At 54.2% G+C, this 24,668-nt stretch overlaps 1 protein-coding gene across 2 annotated transcripts in view; it reads right to left on the bottom strand.

Moving 5' to 3' along the window:
* Positions 1 to 9,368: 9,368 nt before the first annotated feature.
* The window catches only part of NT5C1A (5'-nucleotidase, cytosolic IA), an 18,422-nt gene continuing 3,122 nt past the window's right edge, over positions 9,369 to 24,668 (bottom strand). For both annotated transcript variants that reach the window (XM_004614310.2, XM_055140572.1), the window contains exons 2-6: positions 16,771 to 16,938; positions 16,202 to 16,331; positions 14,635 to 14,757; positions 11,202 to 11,386; positions 9,369 to 10,412 (exon numbers count right to left, since the gene is read on the bottom strand). In XM_004614310.2, the coding sequence (XP_004614367.2) occupies positions 10,047 to 10,412; positions 11,202 to 11,386; positions 14,635 to 14,757; positions 16,202 to 16,331; positions 16,771 to 16,938 (972 nt within the window). In that variant the 3' untranslated portion in view covers positions 9,369 to 10,046. The remainder of the gene's footprint in view (positions 10,413 to 11,201; positions 11,387 to 14,634; positions 14,758 to 16,201; positions 16,332 to 16,770; positions 16,939 to 24,668) is intronic.

Here is a 24,668-nt window from a genome sequence, read left to right as displayed (position 1 = left end):
TCTAACTGGTAGAATGTTATTTGTGAAAGTTACACGTGTGGTTGAAGCCGGCACAGACCAAGCTCACGGGTGTGAGTGAACAGGGGCCCATTGGAGGTTGCTCCCATGAGTCACTCCCAGTAACCTGGGCTGGTGAGGGGCCTCTGGGTGTATCTGAACCATTTCCCTGCCTTTAGGTCAAACCACACCCAAATGCTCCTCCTTGTCCTTCAATCTGAAGTTCCCACCATCTCACTCATCAGGGGAAAGGAGACGTGTGTACCCTCACTGCTTCCTTCCAGCACAGTCTCTCAGGAGCCCCAGGGGCACCTACTCAGGAATGTCCTGGAAGCTGAGTTCTGTGATGTCTTGGTCTTACTGTGAAGTTTTTGCAATGTTTGAGAGACCAGTGGAGTCAGGGATGCAGCCTGATGTTTGTAGGCCACAGCCCAGGTCTTGAGTGCCCCATAAGGTCCCCTGACCCTGCCAGAAGTAATCCCTGATCGCAGAGCCCAGAGTAAACCCTGATCACTTCTGGGTGTAGACCCCCAAACAAAAAAACGAACAAAAAAAGGAGGTAATTCTATCTCCGACTGGGTAAGGGGTGCAGGGTGCCGGGTAGTTGCCTTCTATGCTGGGCAGAGGGAGAGGCGAAGTTCCAATACTCACATCTGGCCAGGTGTTGAATGACCAGATCCCACACACGGCCGTTTCCAAGTCCCCTACCTCCTAACCTGTTCTGGGACTGGATTTGGGAAACCTCATGGCCCCGTAGAAGTGTCCCTGAGCGAGAGAGACTGTGGGTGTCTTTCACTTCTTGGCCTTCCCTTTCCAGCTTCCAGAGACGTGAGAGCTCTCTGTTCTCTCTCTTTCTCGCTCTTGTCTTTTGCTTATTGCTGGTCAGTTTTACTTACCAAGAACTCATTTCTTTTTGTTTGTTTCTGTTTTGTTTTCAGCCTTCCACAGCTTGCTCGGGGCTTATTCTCAACTCTGTGCTTAGGGGCCATACCTGGTAGGGCTCAGAAGACTATATGTGGTGCCGGGGATTAAACCCAGGTCAACCACGTGCAAGGCAAATGCCTCACTTACTTACTGTATTACCTCTCCAACCCCTAAACTCATTTAAAAAAATTTTTTTTACAAGCACATAATTCAAGGGATAAAGTGACCAATCCACATGCCATTTTCTCAACATGTTATTTAACAGAAAATGCACTGCTTCATATGTACACTCTATGTACTCCATGTAGAGTACACGCTGGTCCAAATCAATTCAGTTACTACTCACAATAAACCTATAAAGCAGGTGCTATTATTAACCCCATTTGAGAGCAAAGAAAACTGAGACTCAGTGAGTTGACTCACCTAAGAGCCATGGGTATAAGTCACAGAACTCGATTTAAGCTTGTCTTCTGGCTCCAGGGTATGTATCTTAAAGGTTGTACTGTACTAACCCTGTAGTGTATTTTCAAACTGAAATGCTTTGCTTCCTCGGGTACCCCGTGTCAGGATCTGAGACTGCTGGCAACATCTCAGAGATGCATCATCTTGGAAGAGGCTCCTCTGGTCCCAGTTAAGTCTTCAGGTGTCCTCAGCTTCAGTTGATGTCTTGGACCTCTTGAGTTCCATGAGCAAGAAGTGTCCCCCATGCCTGCTCCTTAGAGACCATGAGAAAACAATCGTTTTAAGTTGCTAAGTGTTGGGGCAATTTGTTACATGGCACTAGATAACTAATACATAGTTAACTAATACACAGCCAAGAGTCTTAAACCTTTGCTTTCCCACGCAGATAGGCTGCTGTGAGACTTTGGTGATCTTATGAAGAAAGATTGTAAAAATATGTTGCTATCAGTTCAGAAAGTAGCATTGACTCAAACGATTGGCCCAGTTCTAATCAACTGTGAATGCGAGCGTTAAGTCATCAGTACTCTTATGACATCCACTTAAGGCACAGTGACCCCAAAATGAAGCTGAAGATTCTCCTTCAGGATGTGGGAGAAAGGGCCACGGGCCTAAATATTATTTCAGGGAGGAAATGATCTGTCCTTTGTGAAACCATCATGAGGAAGCCTTGTGGAGTCAGTTGCATTTAAGATGAGCCCAAGCAGACAGAGCTTAGGGGAGTGGGGGAGAAAGGAGGGTGATGGGCACGCGGTGGGCACATGCTATGCGATTGGCTCAGGTTGGGTAAGCTGTGGAGAAGGACTGTGGTGCAGGAGGAAAGAGTCAGTGAGGGTGGCCAGAAAGATAGTACAGGGGTTAAGGCACTTGTCTTGCACATGGCCAACCCAGATTTAATCCCCAGTACCCCATGTGGTCACCATCAACAGTAATTCCTGAGTGCATGGCCAGGAGTAATTCCTAAGTGCATCGCCAGGCGTAATTTCTGAGTGCATGGCCAGCTAAGCACCGCCAGAATTGGCCCCCAAACTAGAACAGATACATAAAAGTTTCTCTTGAAAAATGGGCTTGAAAACCTGGTGCCTTTAGCCTGCACTTCCCATCAGACCATGCTTCATGCTGCCCACGAACCCCTGCTGACCCTCTTTGCTGTTAATGTTTCCTGTGGGGCTATCTGCGTTTGCATCTTCACCCAGGCATCTAGGTATCTGGAGATCCCTCCTGATTTCCTACTCAGCGGTAGCTGCATGGTAGCCTGGAGCCTTTTCTTCCCCTACCCCTAAGGCTGACCCAAATGTTGAACTGGGTCTTGGAAGTGAATTGACCCCAGGCCAAGAGTGTGGGTCAAATGACGCCAGCCTGCATAGCGTACATTTGTCTATGAGAGTCACATCCTCTGCAAAGGTAGCTGAAAACTGGCTGATTTTCCTTTCATACATCACACCCCAAAGGCCTATGAGTCAAGACCCCTTCGGGAGATACTTCTCTATCAAGGCCAAGGGTGAGTCGCTTCTGGGCCAGATTACAACACACAACGGAGGAAGGAATCCCAGTCCGGGACTGCACCAGCCTGGGGGCAGGGCACAGGCAGCTTTTCGTGGTCAAGGTCAGGAGATGGCCAGGGCAGCTGGGTACAGATGGCAGGTTTTGTAAATGCCTCAACATATGTCACCGTGTGAACGGCTCAACAGTATTTGAGCCACACACAATCGGCCCAACTGCTATACCTGTCAACCCTGGGACTATCAGGGGGAAGAAAGAGACAAATGGGGACAGTGAGGCAGGATCAGTCCAAAGGGAAGCCCTGGCACGGATCTTCCTTTCCAAGGCTGCGGGGAGAGGGCTGAAGGGCAGAGATGAGGAGTCTCGTTGCTGGAAGTGGGAGAAGCAGGAGGGGCCTGACCTCCACAGCCCCTGAGCTACATATGTGCAGGTGCCCAGGAGATGGTGGCCACACAGTCTTTTGATGTCCCGTGGAATCCAGTTGGTAGCAGCTCTAGTCCAGCGGTCATCTCTGAATCACATTACATGTCCAGCCCATCTGATTTTTGATGTCTTGGCAAATGAGACAGCGTCCCTTATTCTTGACCATCGACGGAGGTCAGAACTCCAGATTCCTTCTCTCACTTGAGTGAGACGTGATACTCCAAGCATAGCTCTTTCGATTCCTCTTTGGGATACCCGAATAGCATTCTCATCCTGTTTGTGTAGGGCCCAGGTCTCTGAGGAGTACGTTAGTGCAGGAAGAACGGTGGAATCAAAAAGATGTGCCCGGAGTCGGAGGTTCTTCATCCTCTTAACCACTTCTTCGATGCTCTTGAAGGCATTCCACATTGCTCTCTTCCTCCTGCGCAGTTCTGGCAAAGTCGTTCTTCATGTTGAGTTCTCTACCCAGGTACACATAGCTGCTGCATTCGGAGATGTTCATTCCATTGAGAGCAAATGGAGCATCAGGGACTAGAAGGGAACTCCCAGAATGACCACCAACTGGGAGCTCTTTGGCACTATTGCGGCAATGTGGGAAGATGCCGTCCTTGACAACATTGACAAGGAATACAGTCGACTGGTTCAGCACCTCCATGACTGCACGAAGAATGCCGAGAGTGAGAAAGCCACAAATGGACGCCTGTCTTCGGAAACTCTCGAGCTCATTCATCAACGTGGTTTGGCACGAGCCTCAGGCAACCACTCATTACACAGGTACTTTTTGTTGTTGTTGAGGGCCACACCAGGCAGCGATCAGGGGCTTCTTCTGGCTCTTTGCTTGAGATTTGCTCCTGATGGTACCCAGGGCATTTTGCAGTGCCAGGAGATAAACCTCATGCACCCGGCACTCAGCCCTCTGAGCTATCTCTACAGCACAACACACACATGCACACTCACATACACACACATGCACGAACACACACTCACATGCACACACACATGCATGCACACACATACACACATATGCATGAATACACACACATGCACACACGCACACACACATACACATATGCACAGACATGCATGCACACACGCACACACACATACACATATGCACAGACACGCATGCACACACACATATTTAACAAACATTTTTAGAGCACTGTAAGTCCATTCCATCTAAACTAATTGCAGATCCACACAGCAGCAAGTAGCACAGTGAAAAATGTAAAAATCGGTAACACCACAAAGAATCTGGTCTGCAGTGCCACCTACTGGCGGGAGAGGGTAGTAGGTGGTATTTGCTTCTGAGGGAACGCCCTCTTCTATTCTGCCGACCTGAGGAGAGCCCCTGCATGCTCAGAGGTAGTCCATAGCTTAAGATCAGGAGCACCAGGGCCTCTGGTGACCCCTGGAAAGCAGTACTTGACCCCAGGAGGGTTTCATTGTTCCTGCCAACTCCGCCCCACTCCCTGATAGTCGCTGCCTACGAGGGTGGCTTGAGAAGGCTCTGAAGCCGCGCCTGGGCTTAGCAGGGAAGAGTATTGCGCTGGAGCAGTGACACTGCAACAGCTTCGCCCCTCCATGCTCTTCTTTGTGTGTGTGTTGGGTAGAGATGGGGGTTGGAGCACCTGCGATGCTCAGAGGTTGCCTCCAGCAGTGCTCAGGGCATCTTGCAATGCCCAGGGCTGGAAGGGGACTCTGGCACGCAAAGTATGCACACACTTGCCTTTGAGCTCTCTCCCCAGCCTCTGTTCGTGCTGTTCTCGTGGTGGCGCCTGGGCCTCGGGGATTTTCTCCATCTGCAGATCTCTCCCGGTCCACCATTCACCATGCGGGTTAGTGGGTTTGCTCTCGGTTACGCCGGAAGTGGCCAGTCCACCTTTCCTTCCTCTCTAGAGCAGTAACTTCGGAGGCAGCAAATGCCCTGACTGCGACTCCTTTTGGGAAGACCTGGTTCCTGCTTCCCCAGAGAGCATCAGGCTGACCCGTTAGAGCAGAGCAGAGCCCTTAAGTCAACACTAGGCACTTCACTTTATCCAAGACTAATATTTAGCTAAGGCCCATCCATCTACAGACACTTGTCACTTCCCAAGAGGCCCCGAGAGGCCCTTGATGAACCAAGAATGACAGCACACTAAGCAGGTGGCAGACTGCCAGCGGCTGCAGCCCCCACCCAGCCAGGGACCTTACTCCCCCTGCCCTCCCCGACTGGCTGGGGAGGGAACACGGATGTCAAATGTGAGTGTCAAGGGCCCTGCAAATAAGAACAGGCCATGGGTCACTGGGAAAAAATCAAAACTTGACATCTGAAGTTCTCGGATGCCTGGAGCAGCTGTTTGCTCAGCCAGTGCCTGCATGCTCTGCAGGTGCTCACGGAGTCCCTGTCTGCTTGCCCCTCTCCCCTCGCCCCCTCTCCCACCTGGCCTCTGGGGCTCAGGAGCATGAGTGGGTCTCTCTCCATCAGGGGAGTGGGTCAGGAAGTTTGCCTTTATCCAGAGGTCAGCAGGCGCTTTTGTAAAGAGCCAGATCAGTGTTAGCAGCTGCAGTCTCTGTTGAAACAACCCCCCTCTCCTTGGGCCATGCCAAAGCAACCCCAAACAATAGAGAAGCCACATAGGCATTGGCTCAGTCAATGTAGGGGTCTTCAATCTGGGTTCCAGAGGACTTGGGGGTGTTTGGAGGTATTTCAGGAGGGGTTGAAAATGCTTGACTCAAATCCTTTGTAGTTCTTTTTTTGGGGGGGGGAGTGCAGTGTTTGGGGGACACTCAACTGTGCTTGGGTGAGTTATTCCTGGCTCTGTGCTCAGGGGTCACTCCTGGCAGGGCAGCCCCCAAGTGTAGTGGGGATGGAGATCAAACCTGGGCCTCTCCCGTGCAGAGAGGCATGTGCTCGGCATTGAGTCTCCCTGACCCTGACTCCTCCTTAGTTCTTTGAAAGGCTTGAATAGGAATGTGGTACTCCCTGTGCCACAGCATCTGAGCTCCAGGATGGCCCACGCGAGCTGCCTCGCCAGTGAACTCACGGGTAGAACTTCTCTCGCCATCTCCATGCAGGCCCCATGTCCACAGGGCAAGGAGCTAGCGGTCTTGGCATGAGGCAAACACAGCTGCAGCCCTGCCATTAACTGCTCTGAGTCCTCAAGCCGGTTATCTTACCCAAACCAGCCTGGTTGGGGTATCACCAACCAGGTGAAAGGTTCCCTTGAGGCACCTTTTGCCAGTTTGAGGGAAGAGGAAGAGTCTAGGGCATCTAAGACGGTGGAGGGGGGCTCTGCGGAGCTCTAGCAACTATTAGGAAGGATTTCGGCATTTCAGTATTTCCATCTTCGGTTGGGTCGGCAGGTGCACACCCGCGGCATAGCTTTAGCATGCTGGATCCAGATTGGGTTTGGACTTCCTGCTGATTTTGATTTCTTCTGATGTATACTGCAAGGGGGAGCAACACTTTGGCTCCAGGGGCCCAGCACGTAGCTGCAGCTCCTCAGTCCCCGCACTGCAGCATTTGTGCAAGGCCTGGGGCTGGTGTGCACAGCCGCCTACTAAGCCGCTGGTAAGACAATAATCGGTGCCCCCTTCCAGGCCCTGCTCCTCACTCACGCTTTCAGATGGTGCTGTCTGCCCCCAGGACTCCTGGCCTTTCATTCCAGCCACTGCCAGCTTTTTTCCAGACCTGAGCTGCTCCTTAATGGTTTCAATAATTGAATTTGGACTCTTGTGTCTCTCGTTGCCCCGGGCTGTCAATGCTTATTAAAGGCGGCTCCCTGGAAACCCGCAGCTTAACTGCACCTTCACTTCAGCTCTCTGCTTCCAGCATCTCATTTTCCTGCTTCCAGAGGGCAGACCTGGAAGGAAGCGGTGGCTGTTGCTAGGCCTCTGGGGGTGAGGATAGGTGTCCTGGAGTTGATCTAAATTCGGTGACATCTGGCACTGTCCACCCAGGGCAGGTGTCCACTCTGGTCACAGCCTAATGTCTTTCTCTGAGTCTTTGCTGTGCCCGGCCACCTGCTGGAGATGATTTTGAGGGCCAGAGGAATAGAACAGTGTGGGTAGAGGGCTTGTCCTGCATGCAGTCAACACGAGTTTGATTCCTGGCACCCCAGATAGTCTCCCGAGACCACCCGAAGTGATCCCTGAGTTCTGATCCAGGAGTAAGCCTTGAGCACTGCTGGCTGTACCCTCCCAGCACCCCCCCAGAACCTCCTCAAAAACAAAGGTGGTGATTCTGACCCAGACATGGGTTGGGGGTGCAGGTGCTGGACAGCTGTCTTCTATTCTCAGCCTAGATCAAAGGTGATTTGGGCTAAGACTTTCTCATTTACTCCCTGTTTGTTTCCTTGGGGTAGTTCTTTTTTTGGGGGGTAAGGTAGGGGGAGGTCACACCCGGCATTGCACAGGGGTCACTCCTAGCTCAGGCACTCAGGAATTACTCCTGGCGGTGCTCAGGGGACCATATGGGATGCTGGGATTCGAACCTGGGTCAGCCGTGTGCAAGGCAAACAAACGCCCTACCCACTGTGCTGTCGCTCCAGCCCTGGGGTAGTTCTTTTGTGGGGAGGCAAAAAAGGGAGAAACTGGGGCCACATTCAGCAGTGCTCGGGGACTATTCCTGGCTTAGCGCTCAGAAGTGACCCCTGCGATGCCCTGCTGGGGATTGAATCAGGGTTCGTATGGGGCAAGTACCTTTCCCCTGTTCTCTCTCTCCAGCCCTCTGTTCTTAAGTCCGGGAGCATTCCTGTAACATCTGGGCTGGGGGCACAGGCAAGGAGCTCAACACCAGCCCTGTGCTTCCTGCTGGCCCAGGGATCCTGACAGTGCATGTATGTGGCTTTGTGCAGAGAAACTTCCTGACAGTGCTCCCCCAGATACTCATCTGCCCTTGGCTCCAGGAATGGACTCCCAGAGGCCCCAGATCTTAACAGCAAAAGTTCAGCCCAACATTTTGCTTCTGCCCCAACACTGCTCACCTGGAGAACCACATCCTTGGTCTTCTCTCTTTTCCTCCACCTTGGACTCTCTGCACCTACCATCCTGCACGACCCTGCCAGACCTGGCATGCCTGTCATTGCTGAGTCCTCACAGCCAAGGTCAGGTCCCAGAGGGCCTTTCTTCCTCCTTCCCTGCCCCACATCCAGGTCCCTGTGGTCACCGCTCCCCTCTATGGTGTCTGCTCGCCTTCCTGGGCTCTGGACACTCCTGCCTGCCCTTGTTCTGCAGAGGGTCACAGCTGGGCATAGAAGGAGCTGTGTGAGCTCTCTGCAAGGGAGAAGAAGACGACCTGCATGGGTGTATTTTAGGGCACCTCAGGGGGTCCCTGACATGGGACCTTGGGGATTAGAACTCACGCCTTCCTCTCCCCGTCTCACGGCTGGAGAAGCTGGCGAGTGGGATGGCAGCTCTGTGCTCTGTCTGGTCTGCCCCACACCCCTCTCCCACTCCTGCAGACCTGCCCTCCAGCCTGCACGCCCCTCACATCTGCCTCTGCGCTTTCTCCCCTGCATTTGGATCCACACAGAGCACACCACCCTCTGCCCCTTTCCCCATAGATGGAGGAACATAGTAAAAAATGAACGGACAGAGTGAGAGTGAGAGTGGAGGCGTTGGCAGCAGGGAGTGGCTAGGAGCAAGCAAAGTCACCACTAAAGCGCCTCCCTGGGAGTGCCTGCAGTGCCCCCAGCTGGCTGAAGGTGGGATTGCATGTAGATGATGTCTGTCTTCCAGTCCCTTCACTGGACCGCCAAGCACCGAGGATAAATATTCCAGGCTCCCAGGTAGCAGCGAGGCAATCTTATTGAGTGGTTTCCACGCATGTGAAACTATAGCAGCTGTGGATGGTGGTACACTGCCTATACCCTGTTTGAACTGTGCACCCCACAGGGCCCTGGGTGCTCCCAAAGAAGGGTAGCTTGCTCCTCACCCACTCCCCTAAAGACAGCATTCCTTGTCCTTGGCACGATGGTGCCGTGCACACCAGCAGCAGCCCTGGTGGCTCTAGAATGCTTCCTTCAAAGAAGGCAGTCTGGGCTCGGAGAGATCAGATAACAGTCAGAACTCACGCTGTGTATACGCCAGACCTGGGTTTAATCCTCAGCATCACACGACCTTCCAGGCACCAGCGGGGTATAGCCTGGAAGCCCCCAAGCACTGCTGGGGTGGCCCCGGTGACCCTGGCACCACAGAGTCCATGCAGCACCATACTCTTGGGCTCTGGCACTGAACCACTGGCCCAACTGACCAAGCACTGCTCAGAAGCGCCACCTGGAAGGCCCCTAGACAGAAGCAAAACACGCACACACACCCCAAACTAAAGAGGGTGGTCTTAGAAAACTCAGCATCCTGGCGAAAGGAGAGTTTGAAAGCCACCTAAGAGATAGAAACTGCTCTGAAGGAGGGGGACTTCCTCCTGGGTGTAATAAATGCCAGGCCAGCCGAGAAGGCTCTTTCCTCAAAGCACTGTTCTTTGAGACTCAGCTTGTTTTCCACACTGGCGTCCTTTAAAGCTCCCCCGTTCATCCCCTCATTCTATCTACCTCTCCCCCAAATCCAGGTACACTGACTCTCCTGGCAAGATTGTGCCACTGTGTGTGCCCTCAGATGGGAGGGGGCAGGTGAGAAGGCTGAGCCGGTCTGTGCCATCTCCCACCCCGCGCCTTGGGGATGACAGAAGACATGCAGAGGGAAGGGCGCCACGGAACCAGAAGGATCTGGTGTCCGGGGGCATCAATAAGGCCTGGGCTCAGCTACTGTGCAGGTGGGGCCGGCTTTGTGGGCACAGTCCGCCGGGGTGCCTGGGCCACGCCATAAGGCACGTGGGCAGCCACAGTGCCCATCTCCTGAGCCCCAGCCACGTGGAACATCTGGTCATCGAAGAAGATGTGCGGGCGGATCTTCTCAAGGAGGGGGCCCTTGGGCGCGCCAGCGAGGAACAGCGCCTCATCCGTCTCCAGCCCCCAGCTCCGCAGGGTCTTGAGAGCCCGGGCCCCCGAGCTGGCAGCGCTGCGTGCCGTCACCAAGTAGGTGCGGATCGGACACTCCAGCCGCAGACCTTTGGAGTAGAACTTTTTCTGCAGCCGCCCCAGAGCTTCCAGAAAGCCCTTTAAGGGGCCCTGAAAGACGGAAAGGGAACACTGTGAGCTCCTATGACTCCCCAGCACGTGTCGCTGCTCCAGTCAGATGCCTGCCACGGTGCCAGCCCATGGGACCTGCCCGCTGTGCCAGCCTACAGCATCTACCCACAGTGCCAGCCCATTGTATCCGCCCACAGCGCCTGCCAAGGTGCCAGCTTATGGCATCTGCACCCTGCTGTTTGGTAAGCAAACGGCTCAGGATTCCTGGATCTCTCCAATCTGCTGTACCTGCCTGGGCACCTGTGGGCATCTGTGGGGTTTAGGGACCCGGACCAGGCCTGGTGCTCTCCACTGTGACTCAAGATGATCGTGTCAGTATATTGGACCAGGACAACTGTCGCTGTGTGTATCTATACCTCCGTATCCCCAGGGAGCTGGCCGTCGGTCCTCGTTCTGGGAGGGAGGTTTGTGCCCACAAAGGGACAAACCGATGAGAACCAATCACTGGCCTGTGCGTCGGGGATCAGAATGAACTGTGGCTGTGATGGGGGCAGACTGGCCTGTGTAACTTCCCAACAACACCCCACCCTGCGGGCCAGGGCTCCTGTCCCACTTACTAGGGTCAGGGACAGTGTCTACTGGGCCCAGAGCAACGGCGCATAGTGAGGAGGGAAGGAGAATGAGCCGCCCTGCAGCTGGCAGGAAGCAAAGGCAACTCCAGCCCGGGCTCGGGTCAGGTTCTAGGCTGGGCGTTGAAGCCCAGTGCAGGTTCTGGGGAGCCACCACCCACCAGCTCCGTCCAGGGGCCCCAGGGAGTGTGCAGAGCACCTGGGCCAAAGGCTTGTTCTCATGTGCCTTCTCGTGCTCAAAGAAGCGGTCCAGCCCGTGGGCCTTGACGATGCGCTCGGACTCGTCGGAGAAGAGCACGGCGTCGCCATCAAAGGCCACGCGCAGCTGGTTCTGGGACACAGTCACGTCTCTGCTGGGGCTGAAGATGGTGGCGGCCGCGATCCCTGGACAGAGAGAGGAGGCGAAGGGGGGGTGGTGTTTGTGCTCACACAGGCCACAGAAGGCCCCAGCTTGGAGAGGAGAGGACTATGGGGGCATGGGCTCTTCCCCTCCCCCAGCCTCAGCCAGCGGCAGGGCCAGGCTGGTGAGGGACGATGTTCTGGACATGTCAGCTCAGGGTAGAAGAGAACTGGGGCTTTGCTCTGTGTAGGGCTCCAAGGGTCTGATCTATGCCAGCGTTTCCCCTTTATTTATTTTTCGGTTTTTTGGTGGGGCTGGAGCAATAGCACAGGGGTAGGGCATTTGCCTTGCACGCAGCTGACCTGGGTTCGATTCCTCTGCCTCTCTCGGAGAGCCCGGCAAGCTACTGAGAGTATCTCGCCCACATGGGAGAGCCTGGCAAGCTACCCATGGCGTATTCGATATGCCAAAAACAGTAACAGCAAGTCTCAAGATGGAGACATTACTGGTGCCCGCTCGAGCAAATCGATGAGCAACGGGATGACAGTGACAGTGACAGTGTTTTGTTTTGAGCCACATCTGATAGTACTCAGGGCTTAATCATGGCTCTGCAATCAGGGATCACTCCTGGCAGACTTGGGGGACCTTATGGGGTCCCGGGGATTAAACCTAGGTCGGGCTACATGCAAGGTAAATGCTCTACCGCTGTTCTATGACTCCGGTCCCAGGGTTCCCCTTTAGCTGCAACATTATGAGATGGGGTCCTGGGGCTGGGCGACCCCAGGATCAGGGCAGGAGCCCTGCAATCAGCAGGAACAGGAGTGGGTCCCAGCAGCTCCAGGCCTCCTGTGAGGGACCTGCTGACACCGGAAGTGAGGAGCCCCTGGCTCACAGGCCCGGGCAGGAGACCGACTGCAAGTCCCTCCCCTCTGGGCCAGGGTCAGTTAGGATGTTTTGGTGTATCCAGAGTGACAGTATAGCAGGTAGGGTGCTTGCCTTGCACGCGGCTGACCTTGGCTCCATCCCCAGCACCCCGGATAGCCCCCCAAGCCCTACCAGGAGTGATCCCTGAACCCCGAGCCAGGAGTAAGCCCCGAGCACACCTGAAGCCCCCCCAGTAGTGTTTGAGGTCTGTGTGGGACTTCGAGGCCGCAGTCTGGGGTGTGGGGGATGCCCATCACCCTCTTCTAGATCCCCAGGAACTGCTCCGGGCAGCTTCTTGTGGCGGTGGGTCCTTGAGGGAGCAAGTGACTACGGGAGGCCACGGGCCATATCAAACCGTGTCCACAGACCTGCAGCCTGGGTATCTCCAGGGCAGTGAGGGGAGGTTGGCCGAGGACTCCCGCCAGAAGAATGGGTGCTCAAACACCGCACAACTGAAACTCAGTCATGAACTACTCGGTAACTTTTTTCATTTGGGGCCCCACCTGGAGGTGCTCAGGGCTCACTCCTTTATCTGCATCTTAAGGATCACTCCTGTTGATCCCCGGGGACCATATGGGGTGCTGGGGATTGAACCCTGGTCAGTGGCACGCAAGGCAAGTGCTCTATCCAATATACTGTCTCTCCAGCCCCCCAAAACTTTGTAACTTTATATCTCAACATGGTTCAATACATTAAGGAGAAAAAAAAAAAAAAGACTCTCACCAGGAGTCCAGGCTCCAAGCCCAGAGCCACCCCGGACAGCTGAGGGCCTGGCTGGTGGCTTCCTCCCTCCCCGTACCCGTGCCCCACATGTCGCCCGGCTCTTAGGGAGTTAGGTTCAGGCTTCAGCATCACCTGGGGCTGAGAAGCAGGGCTGAGGGTACCACACAGGGCCTCGCACTTCGGCCAGATGCCTCCTCCGCTCTGAAGCATAGAGCCAAGATGCCCCCACCCAGTTGGGCCTCTTGGTGGACCCGCCCCTGCTCCCAGCCTGAGCTGAAGTCGGGGACATAGAGCTTCACCGGCAGGAGGGCGGACTCTGTGTGGGGAAGAGGCACTGGCTTCTCAGTCTGGGAGCCTCAGAGAGGCCCCAGGAAGCTGCCAGTCCAGCTTTCACTGGCCTTTCCTCCCTCCCCGGAGTAGGAACTTCGGAACCAGCACTCGCCCGGGCTGCAACTCTCTTTGGGAAGTTCAGAGGTGAAGGCACTTGTCACAAGTTTCGATCCCCAGTGCCACATCTGGCCCCCCGAAGACCTCCAAAAATGAACCTTGAACACAGAGCCAGGAACAGCCCCTGAGCACTGCCAGGTGTGGCCCCAGGTCCCCCAACCCCCACTCCAAATTTAATTTCATATTAAAATGATGCGCCCTCACGGCAGAGCCTGGCAAGCTACCCGTGGCATATTCGAAATGCCAAAAACAGTAACAACAAGTCTCACAATAGAGACGTTGCTGGTGCCCACTCGAGGAAATCGATGAACAATAGGATGACAGTGATTAAAATGATGAAGAATGTCTCGTGGAGCCCCACAGCAGCCCCTCAGAGAGAGGCAGTGTGGGAGAGCTGCTGGCCTTCAGTAATTAGAGAGGGAGAGAAAACAGATCAACTGCTATATGAGGAAGACTCCTGCCACAGTGCTCAGCCCGGCAGCTAACTAGCAGCCCTTTCTCCCCTGTGGTCTTTTTTTGTCCACATGCAGCCAGGATCCAACCCCTATGAGAGGGCCGAGACTGGGCACAACCTACTCCCCCTGCAGAGAAACACATGATGGGCAACTTTCTTTGTCAGTATTTGCAACTGGGGCTCCTTCACCGTGGAGCTGTCCTGTCTAGCTGCAGAAACTGGCCATCGTGTCCTGGCCTGCTAGGAGCTGGAGGGGCCACTGGCCAGGAGGCATTTTAAAAAGAAATCTCTGGGCTGGAAGAAGGATTTCCATGGAAACACAATACCGGGGAACAGTGCAGAGTAAACATCCTTTTTTTTTTTTTTTTTTTTTTTTTTTGCTTTTTGGGTCACACCTGGCGATGCACAAGGGTCACTCCTGGCTCTGCACTCAGGAATTACCCCTGGCGGTGCTCAGGGGACCATATGGGATGCTGGGAATCGAACCCGGGTCGGCCGCGTGCAAGGCAAACGCCCTACCCGCTGTGCTATCACTCCAGCCCCTAAACATCCTTAATAAGGCCGGGCAGACGGTGAGACTGATGACCAGAGTGGATTAGTGGGCCTGTCCTCAAAGTTCATTGGACAGGTGATAAGAATGTGGCGCTGCAACCCTCAGGGTCTGCTCAGCGCCCAGGGCCAGGCCTCCCACCTCTGGGACCCCTTTGCCAGGCTCCCCTTTTTCTCCCTCTCCCTTCAACTCACCTTCATCAATGGCTTCCCGCACTTTGTCGGAGTCAGCGGACAAGTAGAGGTTGGTGTGATAAGCCTTGAGGTAGCAGATGGGGCTGTTCCCACCGGTCATGCAGAACCTCTCGATGAACAGGTCTGGGAAGAGGGAGAAAGGAGTGAGGGGAGGACTTAAGGCAATGCCTGTCCCAGGTACTCAGGGCCTGCGGCCCAAGCAGCTTACATAGTTTGAACGACACCCCCCGCCCCCAGAAATATGAAATCCAGATTTTAAAATGCCACTGGCGGGGCCGGAGCGATAGCACAGCGGGTAGGGCGTTTGCCTTGCACACGGCCGACCCGGGTTCAATCCCCGGCATCCCATATGGTCCCCCAAGCACCGCCAGGAGTAATTCCTGAGTGCAAAGCCAGGAGTAACCCCTGAGCATCGCTGGGTGTGACCCAAAAAGCAAAAATAAAATAAAATAAAATTAAAATGCCACTGGGACGGGGACGTGGCTCAAATGGCATATGTGAGGCCCTAGGTTCACTGCCTGGGTGCCACATGAGTCCCCTCCACCACCCCCTATGTCCACCCACCCCCCAACACACACACAGGCACACACACACACACACACATACACACACACACACACACACACACACACACACACCTCAATAGGAAATGGCCCCCACAAGACACAAAAAGTCAAAGGGGCTCACTAGGTTGCTCAAAAAAGGGACTTGAAAATGTAAACATTTGAGCCATAATTAGGAAGGGCAGAGAAACCTAGAGAGGGGGGTAGAAGTAGACTTTGAGCAGCAGAAATTAGAGTCACGTATCACAGCTGAGAATAAGACTCCGGGAAGATGCCCAGTGCTTGGATGGAGTCCTGTGTCAGTTCAATTTTGCTCCCTGCCCTGTGGTTTTGTTGTTGTTTCCTGGTGTTCAGGGCAGCCTCCTGACTCTATGCTCTGGGATCACTCCTGGCAGGCCCAGGGGATCATATGTGGCGCCAGGGATCAATACATAAGGCAAGCAAGCACCTTACCCCTCCCCCGGCCCACTTCCTGCCATATGGCTCTTAGAGGCAACCCTTGGTACAGAACAGGAAATAGTCTCAATTTAATCCTGCCCTGGACATTATTAAGTTGCGCCAAGAGTTTGGACAGATGCTCAAATCCCTTGCTCTGACTACAGCACCCGCTTCTCCCGGCAGTCATATTAGGCTACTGGGCCCTGCGCAGGGAGAGAAACTGAGGCAGCAAGCGCCATGTCTGATCGCTAGGAAATAAGGCTTGCACGGGGTGTGCTGGAGCTGGTTTGTTCTGGCTTGGAAGAGCTGAATGTCAAACACCCAGGGATGCTGTGAACCAGTTAGACTGCCCGGCAGCCGTGGCAGGAATATTAACACCCAGAAAGTGGCACTGCTACAGACAGACAGGGCTTTTGGGGCCATTTATTGTGTTTTAGCAGCCAGTTGACCCACACGATGCTGGGCGTGGGGCTCTTGTCCTGCACCTCGCTTTGTCGAGATACGGTCCCAGGCCCGGCGGGGGCTGTCCTGGCAGGAGCAGCCCACAGCCAGCGCCTCGTGCTCACCATAGTGGTTGATGCTGTTGATGAGACGGACGCCCACTTGGGCGTGGTTGTTGGTCATGAGGACAATGTCGAAGATATCCTCACTGTCGGGGTACAGCTCCCGCAGCCGTTTGTTCACAGCCTCCAGAGCCTGGATGGGAAAGGGGAGCCTCCAGCTCAGACCCCCGGCTCTGATTCCTGGAGGAGGGCACCAGGTTTGGGGACGAGGGGTGAGCCGGGAGCCAGGGGGGAACAGAGGGGAGGTGAGGTCAGGGGGTGGATCCCTCTCCCAGGGCCATTCTCTGTCCTGTGCCTGCTCAAGGGGCCTCTCTAGAAGGGTGAGTAGGGGCTGGAGCCCACCCAGGCTCCATTCCCTCCCTGGTTCCTGGGAAATGGTGTGCCCCTCCAAAGATGGGACAGTCTTTTCCCCCCTCTGTGGCCGGGGACCCTGGCCAAGCCATGATCCTTGCAGGAACAAGGAGAGGGGAGAAACGCTAGCCCCGAGGGGGGCCCTTTTTGCCTTCAGATTCCCACGGGGGTGCTTCTTTCTCACCCCCACGAAGACACCGTGCTGGTGGAAGTGGCCTCACCTTCACGAAGGGGAAGGCCGGGCCTGGGGTGAAGGGCTCGTTCTCGTGGTCCAGCTGGTAGCGCACATACTCCTCCACGCCCTGCTCCGTGTAGATGCGCTGCTCCTCGTCCATGCGGAACAGAGCGCGGGAGGACACGGCGATGGTGACCGCATTCTGCGGCTTGGGCTGCAGAGATGCAGGACAGGGACAGTTACTGGCTCGCCTGAGGCAGGTCTCACGGACAAGCCCTTCGGGGCGCTGGGAACAGGGACCCCCCCACCCGCCTTGGGGCTCAGCAGACTGGGATGATAGCTGGGGCATAATGATGGTCTGGGGCACAGGCTTTGCATGGGGGCATTCAAGGTTTGTCTCTAGCCCCCCAGACCACCACACCCTGCCCACCTCCCCTGCCCCCAAAATAACTACCACAAGCTGAAGAGGCCCAACCTTGGGCAGGGCCAGAGATAGAGCCTCACTCTGTGCCGGGTGCAACTGAAGACCAAAGAAGGAGATGGTGAGGAGCCCTGTCCCCTAGGCGGTGCCACTCCCCGAAAGAGTTCCCACTCTCGGCCACCAGCGCAATGACACCAGTATCTGTGACTGAAGCACGTCTGACACTTGAGAGGAGGAAGTGCTGAAGTTTTCTCTTTAGAAAGATGAGATCATGGCACCCCGGGGCAGAAATTGCTCCTCCAAGTCTAGGTCTGTCTCCTGAGCTCCAGACACACAAGCCTAACTGCTAGTTGACTAACAGACACACAGTCCCAGGCTGATTCCCCACCCTCCTCTCCCCTTCCACACCAACCCCTTCCCCCTCTGTGCTCAACACTTACCTCCTAGGCCAGGACCCCAGAAGACAACCCTCACCCTCGTCTTCCTCCAGCCAGCCAGCCATCACCAAATCTAGTCAACTCCACTGGAATCTATTCATCCATGCATCCATCATCCATCTATCCATCCATCCATCCATCTATCCATCCATCCATCCATCCATCCTCCATCCATCCTCCATTCATTTATTTTTGTTCCCTGCTAAAACTATCCGTCATCACTGCCCCTTGCCCCTCCTACCTGGCTTCTAAATCATTGTTCAGGGGAGTTTCACAAGTTCAGGCATGCTCACTGCCACCCTTCCCTTCAGCCTCCTGCACACAGCCTGGAGTATGGATCAGGAAGCTCCGCAGCAGGCCCCAGTCTCCCTTGGTTCTCGCCTCCACATTTCTTGGCCCGCCTCAAACTCACTGCCCCTCCCTCTCTCTGAGCCTTTCCGTGGCTGCTCCCTCTCTCCGTTCTGTTCCTTCCCTGACCTGAGGCCAAACTCTACCCAGCCTTTGGCTTAGACACTTTGTTCTCTCTGGGAGTCTCTCTCCACCCCAAGGATGAGCTTATTACCTCCAATATGGATTTTCTCGTTAGCAAAATATATTGTCAAATTATAGTGGAATATTTAATTCTGTTTCTTTTCTTTTTGGTTTTGGGGAGACACCTGGTGGTGTCATCTTACTCCTGGCTCGGTGCCCAGGGATCACTCCTGGTGGCTGGGGAACTCTATACAGGAATTGAACTAGGGCCAGCCACATGAAACACGAGTGCTTTAACCCCAGTACTGTCTTCTAAACAGAGTTGTGGGGAGGGAGTAGGCGTCATGCATCAGCTCTGAGGGGGCGGGAACTATGGTCACTGTGTTCATTGTTATATCCCGTGCTTACAACTCTACCAGGCACATAACAGGTGCCCTGTACATTTTTTTTGTTTGTTTGTTTGTTTGTTTGTTTTGTTTTTGGGGGGGTTACATGTGGTGCTGCTCAGGGGTTACTGGTGGCTCTGCACTCAAGAATCATTCCTGGCAGACTCAGGGGACCATATGGGATGTCAGGGATTACAAGGTAAGCGTCCTAACCTCTATACTATCACTGTGGCCCAAGCTCTACATTTTTTTTTTTTTTTTTTTTTTTTTTGCTTTTTGGGTCACACCCGGCAATGCACAGGGGTCACTCCTGGCTCATGCACTCAGGAATCACCCCTGGCGGCGCTCAGGGGACCATATGGGATGCTGGGATTCGAACCCGGGTCGGCCGCGTGCAAGGCAAACGCCCCACCCGCTGTGCTATCGCTCCAGCCCCAAGCTCTACATTTTTAAGGCTTCTGAACTTTTAAATAGTCCAAAGCAGGCAGGTGATAAATGGGAGCTGGGGGTTGGGGGGACACCTTGACAATGAGTTCCTGGGATGTAATAAAAAACCAAGATGGGATTTGAAGAAGTGACTTTGTCATTAGCCCTAAAGCAGATAAAAGCATTATTGCTGGATCCACTTTGTGGACACTGGAACTAAGGCCTGCTATGACTCTACCTGGCCCCGGCACTGGCCCAGAGAAGGCCAAGGCCCCTCCAGAGAGAAGCTCTAGCAAGCACACGGGGGTGTAATAGGGGCATGTGGGTGAGCACCAAAAGTTTCAGGCTCATGGTTTTGTTTGTTTTGTTTGGGGGCTACATCAAAAGATCCTCAAGACTTACTCCTGACTTTGTGCTCAGGGATTGCTCCTGATGAGCTTGGGGGACCATACGAAATAAGTATCAAATAAAGGCAAGTGTCCTACCCACTGTACCACTACTCAGGCCCCTGGATCCTCCTGACAGCCCCATAGCAGTAAACTCTTTAGGTAGAAAGCCCCACACGGAGGCAGCTTGCAAGGAAACCTTTAAAGCCACCTCTACAAAAGCAAGTGCATGCCATGCCTCCCCGTCCTGGGGGATGGCCACATCTCCACCTGAGACGTGTACTGAAACAAAATGGTTTCATCTCACTGTTCGACTCCTGAAATTCTTTTCTGTGACGGAATGGCAACAACCCTGGAAAACCTGGATAAGGTCTAGGACTGACTTTCCTTTCCCGCAAAGAGCAATTCCCCTCTCCGGCCTGAGTCCACAACCTCCCGAGAGATCAGGGTGGGGGGATCATCTCCCAGATGGTGCAGAACTCAGGACTTCAAGTGCAGCTTGACAGCTGCCTCGTGGGCTGGTGAGATGTGAGGTCTGTGCCGAGCAGGGATCCATTGCAGACTCTCATCCGGTTCCCCAGGCATTTCCTGGGTGACCAAGGTGGGAACAGAGGGACGAGGTAGATTCACCTCAATACTTCAAATAAGTCAACTGCAATAAATCCATTTCAGTGAGAAAGTGATCAATTTAAACATGAAACAGAGAGCCAGAGATACTAATGGCTGAGGGCATGCCCTGCATCTAGCAGGCCGGGGGTTCAATTCCTGAGCACCACTGGGAGCAACCACTCCTGCTCCCCAACACAGAGTTGGGGGAAACATCCAAGTGCCACCAAGTGTACCCCCCAAAAAGCAAACAAACAAACAAACAAAAATGAAATAAAAATTCCAGTGTGGAGGCCCCAATCTGCTCAGATTGCTTCATAATTGTAGGTGCCAGGGGAATATATTTTTGGTTAGTGCCATTTGACAAACAGTTCCTGGTACTCTGTGCCAGGCACCTGGATTCTGCCTGGGTGGTCGTGGGAGATACTGGGCTCCTGCCCGAGCCCCGGGCTGGTAGGAGAGAAAGCAGGTACACGGACCCAAAGGCACCGCAGGAAGTGCTAGAACAAAGGGAGAGCCCCTTCCTGACAGCGGTTCACAGGAAGCCGTGAAGGCAGAGGGGCCAGTGGGCACTGGGCAGGGGAGGGCAGGAGGGCACAGAAGGCGGCACACGGAGCGTGTTCCCTTGGGGAGCAGAGCCCAGCTGGGGGCTGGGTGCTGATGACCTCAAGGAGCTAGACTGCAGAGTCTTCTTTCCGCAGAGCGCCGCAGAACCCCACTACCACCTATGGGACACAGGGAGAAGAGTTGCCATAGACCACGGCTGAGTCCCTCCTCCTTCCTGGGATTGAAACTGTGGATGCCCAAGACACCTCAGACTCCCACATAACCTCAGTGACCTGACAGTCCTGGGGCAATAACCCTCACATGGTAGGCGGGGAGAGAAAGGCACAATCTGGGGACCAGACTTAAATGGACTTCGAATTCTGGGCTGCTCCTCTTAGCCCTGCGGGCAGGATCTGAAGCCAACAGCCTCTCTCAGAAGGGAGGCTCAGTCCCAATCTGTGGATCACACTGAGTAATTACCACGTGACTCGTGCTGTGCCTGCTGGGCGTGGGGGATGCTTATCTCCATGGAGCTTCCACTAGACCGTGGCCCAGGCATTTGGGCTGTTTTTCCAAAGAGCTCTGTCCAACAGAACCACCCCCACCCCATCCCTCCTCCTTCCTTCCTTCCTTCCTTCCTTCCTTCCTTCCTTCCTTCCTTCCTTCCTTCCTTCCTTCCTTCCTTCCTTCCTTCCTTCCTTCCTTCCTTGCTTGCTTTCTTTTTTTGCTTTTTTTTTTCCTTTTTGGGTCACACCTGGCAATGCACAGGGGTTACTCCTGGCTCTGCACTCAGGAATCACTCCTGGCGGTGCTCAGGGGACCATATGGGATGCTGGGAATCGAACCTGGGTTGGTCAAGTGCAAGACAAACGTCCTACCCACTGTGCTATCACTCCAGTTCCCTTTCTTTCTTTCTTTCTTTCTTTCTTTCTTTCTTTCTTTCTTTCTTTCTTTCTTTCTTTCTTTCTTTCTTTCTTTCTTTCTTTCTTTCTTTCTTTCTTTCTCTCTCTTTCTCTCTCTTTCTTTCTTTCTTTTCTTTCTTTCTTTCTCTTCCTTCCTCCTTCCCTCCCTCCCTCCCTCCTTCCCTCCCTCCCTCCCTTCCTTCCTTCCTCCCTCCCTCCCTCCCTCCCTCCCTTCCTTCCTTCCTTCCTTCCTTCCTTCCTTCCTTCCTTCCTTCCTTCCTTCCTTCCTTCCTCCCTCCCTCCCTCCCTCCCTCCCTCCCTCCCTTCCTTCCTTCCTTCCTTCCTTCCTTCCTTCCTTCCTTCCTTCCTCTGTCTTTCTCTCTGCCTGCCTGTTTCTTTGTCTCTCTGTCTCTGTCTCTCTCTTTCTCTCTTCCTTGGACCACATCTAGCAGTGCTCAGGAGCTACTCCTACTTCAGTGCTGAGGGATCACTCCTGGCAATGTTAGAGGACCATGTGGTGTTGGGGATCAAACCCGGACCTCCCACATCCACCCAAGCCCATTAGCTTCCTTCTCCAGCCCCCAGTAGAACTTTCTTAGAGATGTCTAGTGTGGGACTGTCTCCCTATGACAACAGAGCCATTAAAACGTGGCCAGTGAACTGCAGATGTAACATTTTTCATGGGTGCAGGAGGGACCACACCTGGCAGTTCTCGGGGAGCACTCCTGGCGGGGCTTAGAGGAACATGTGGGCTGCCAGGGACTGAATCCAGGTTGATGGTGCGCCAGGAACAAGCCCTAACTGCTGTACTATCATTTTGGCCCACAGCTTTTTGGGCCACACCCGGTGTTGCTTGGGGTTACTCCTGGCTCTGCACTCAGGAATTACTCCTGGCAGTGCTCGAGGGACCATAGGGGTTGCTGGGAATCAAACCCGGGTCAGCTGCATGCAAGGCAAATGCCCTACCCACTGTGCTATTGCTCCAGCCCCCGAATGATTTTCTTTTTTTTTTTCCCCCAAGCAAGATGCTGGTGGCTAGTGAAGCTTTAAAGCTCTTAGCAGGAAAGGAAGCCTAAAGAGTTCCCTGAGTGTGTGGGGAGAACTTACATTTGCATTTGATGCTGACTCCACCAAGATGACGAGTGGGGCCAACAGAGTCAGTGTGAAGGGGTGGCAGGAGCCTTTCTTCTCACTCTTCTCCCCATTGCCAATCACCCTTGGGCTGAGGACCTCCCACCCCCTGACAGCTGTGAGCCCTCAGAGAAAGAAGGAAAAGTTAAAAGATAAATAAATAAATAAATAAATAAATAAATAAATAGGGGTGGGGGTGGGAGGGGGGTATATTGGGGTTCTTGGTGGTGGAATATGTGCACTGGTGAAGGGATGGGAGTTTGATCATTATATGACTGAGACTTAAACCTGAAAGCTTTGTAACTTTTTTCATGGTGATTCAATAAAATAAAAATTAAAAATATAAATAAATAAATAAATAAATAAATAAATAAATAAATGGAAAAGGGGCTTGAGCACTTGCATGCAAGTAGGAGGCCTTGAGTTTGATCCCTGGTGCCTCTCACAAGCACAATTCCAGCAGTTCTAGATCACCAGGCACTGCAACAGCGTGTGCAATGCCAGCTGCATGCAAGCATCACTGAAGAAGTGCTGGACTTCTAGAGAGCACTGCAGGTGAGGGAGCATTAGTATATGCCTCCCCCCTCCCCCGGCAAGCACCATAGTCAAGTATATAAACATGACAGCAAGTGGTACAAACCTGCTTCATTGCAACAATAGAGGTAGAAGGGGTGGGGGCAGCAGCAGGAGGGGAGTGGGAGCCCAGGATGGGAAGTGGGGGGCAGGGGTGAATCCGGGAACTCCCCCAAACCTAGGAAGCCCATTGACCCTCAGGAGAGGCACTGAGCAGGTCTGCTTGTTTGGGTTCCTGGCCCCAGAAACAGGCCCATCACCTCTTCAAGGACAGAGGGCCAGCTGCCCTCCCAGCCCCTGCAGGCAGGCTACCAACTGCCACAGCCCCGGCAGCCAGCCAAGACCGCAATCGCTCACGTTCTGCCCCACGTCCCCGAGCCTCAGGCAGACCTGGATCCCCTCTGGCTGAGCTATGCCTAGTCCATTCAGGAAAACGTTTGTCCTGATGACCTTTGCCCTGGGAGTTGCTACTTCCCTTCTCAGCAGATGGAGAAATGGGCTCAGAGATGAGCTTGTCCTACTCTGGGTCACACAGCCAAACCAGGCAGAGCAAGGTCAGAGGCCGTGTTGCTGGCGTTTAGCAGGGGCCCCTGTCCTCACAGCAGCTCCTGATATGGTCCTTCTTAGTAACTCCCCGGAGACCCCAAACCCTGCTTTTATAGCCTCTTCCCAGAGGCACTCATAGAACTTTCCAGATTTGAGAGAAATGGTGGGGGCCTTCGTGCCCTGGGACAGGGCTCTCTCTCTAGAGAACGGTCATCTCCAGGCCAGGACCCCGCCTCCCCGTTTAGCCAACTCTGTAAACACGGGGCCCTATGCTGGGGACCCTGCAAGTGAGGTGGCATTTCAGGCCCTCGGTGGCACGTGTAGGGCCCCACGGTTTCCAGCCCGGACACACGAGCAGCCTGCCAGACTGGCGGAGCTAGGGAACAGGTGGACGGGGTTGCGCGTGCCGGGGAGCAGCAGCGGAGAGAGGCCTTTAGCCGCGTGCCTGCAAGTTAGTGACAACTGCTGTGGAAACCAGAAAGAAGCGTAGGGTCCAGAGAGACCCGTCCTGCTCCCTGATGAGAGACTCAGCCCGGGAACCGTGGCTCCAGGGAGCCTTCTCTCTGCCTCTCACGGGGACAGTCCAGCCTCAGCCAGCCCGCCTGGGGAGCCACCCTTAGGCTGGCAGGAGTCTGCTGCTGGGCGCCAGATGGGAATGGAGCCCCCAAGCTGTGACTGCTAGAAGGGCTTGAGCTACTGGGGGAGACGGCGACAAGCAAGCGAGTCTTGGCTGAGATGGCCCTCTGCTCAAGCGCGCACCGTAACGTCTCCATTGTGAGACTTGTTACTGTTTTTGGCATATACTGTTTTTGGAGTATGCCATGGGTAGTTTGCCAGGCTCTGCCTTGCAGGCGGGATACTCTCCCTAGCTTGCTGGGCTCTCTGAGAGGGACGGAGGAATCGAACACGGGTCGGCCCCATGCAAGGCAAACGCCCTACCCGCTTGCTATAAATACTTGACTCAAGTTCCTAGGAATGAGAATTAGCCCAGTACAGGCCATGATGGGGCCCATGAGGCCCAAAGTCCCCAAAAATAGCCCGTGGGAGGAGAGACAATTACAGGAAGGAGTAGGGGGCCAGAAGGCCACCAGGCCCCGGACCTCACAGAGAACT

Source organism: Sorex araneus, chromosome 5, assembly GCF_027595985.1.
Source record: "Sorex araneus isolate mSorAra2 chromosome 5, mSorAra2.pri, whole genome shotgun sequence".
NCBI lineage: Eukaryota > Metazoa > Chordata > Mammalia > Eulipotyphla > Soricidae > Sorex > Sorex araneus.
Note: the sequence above shows the minus strand (reverse complement) of the source record. Positions and strands in the feature narration are given on the sequence as shown.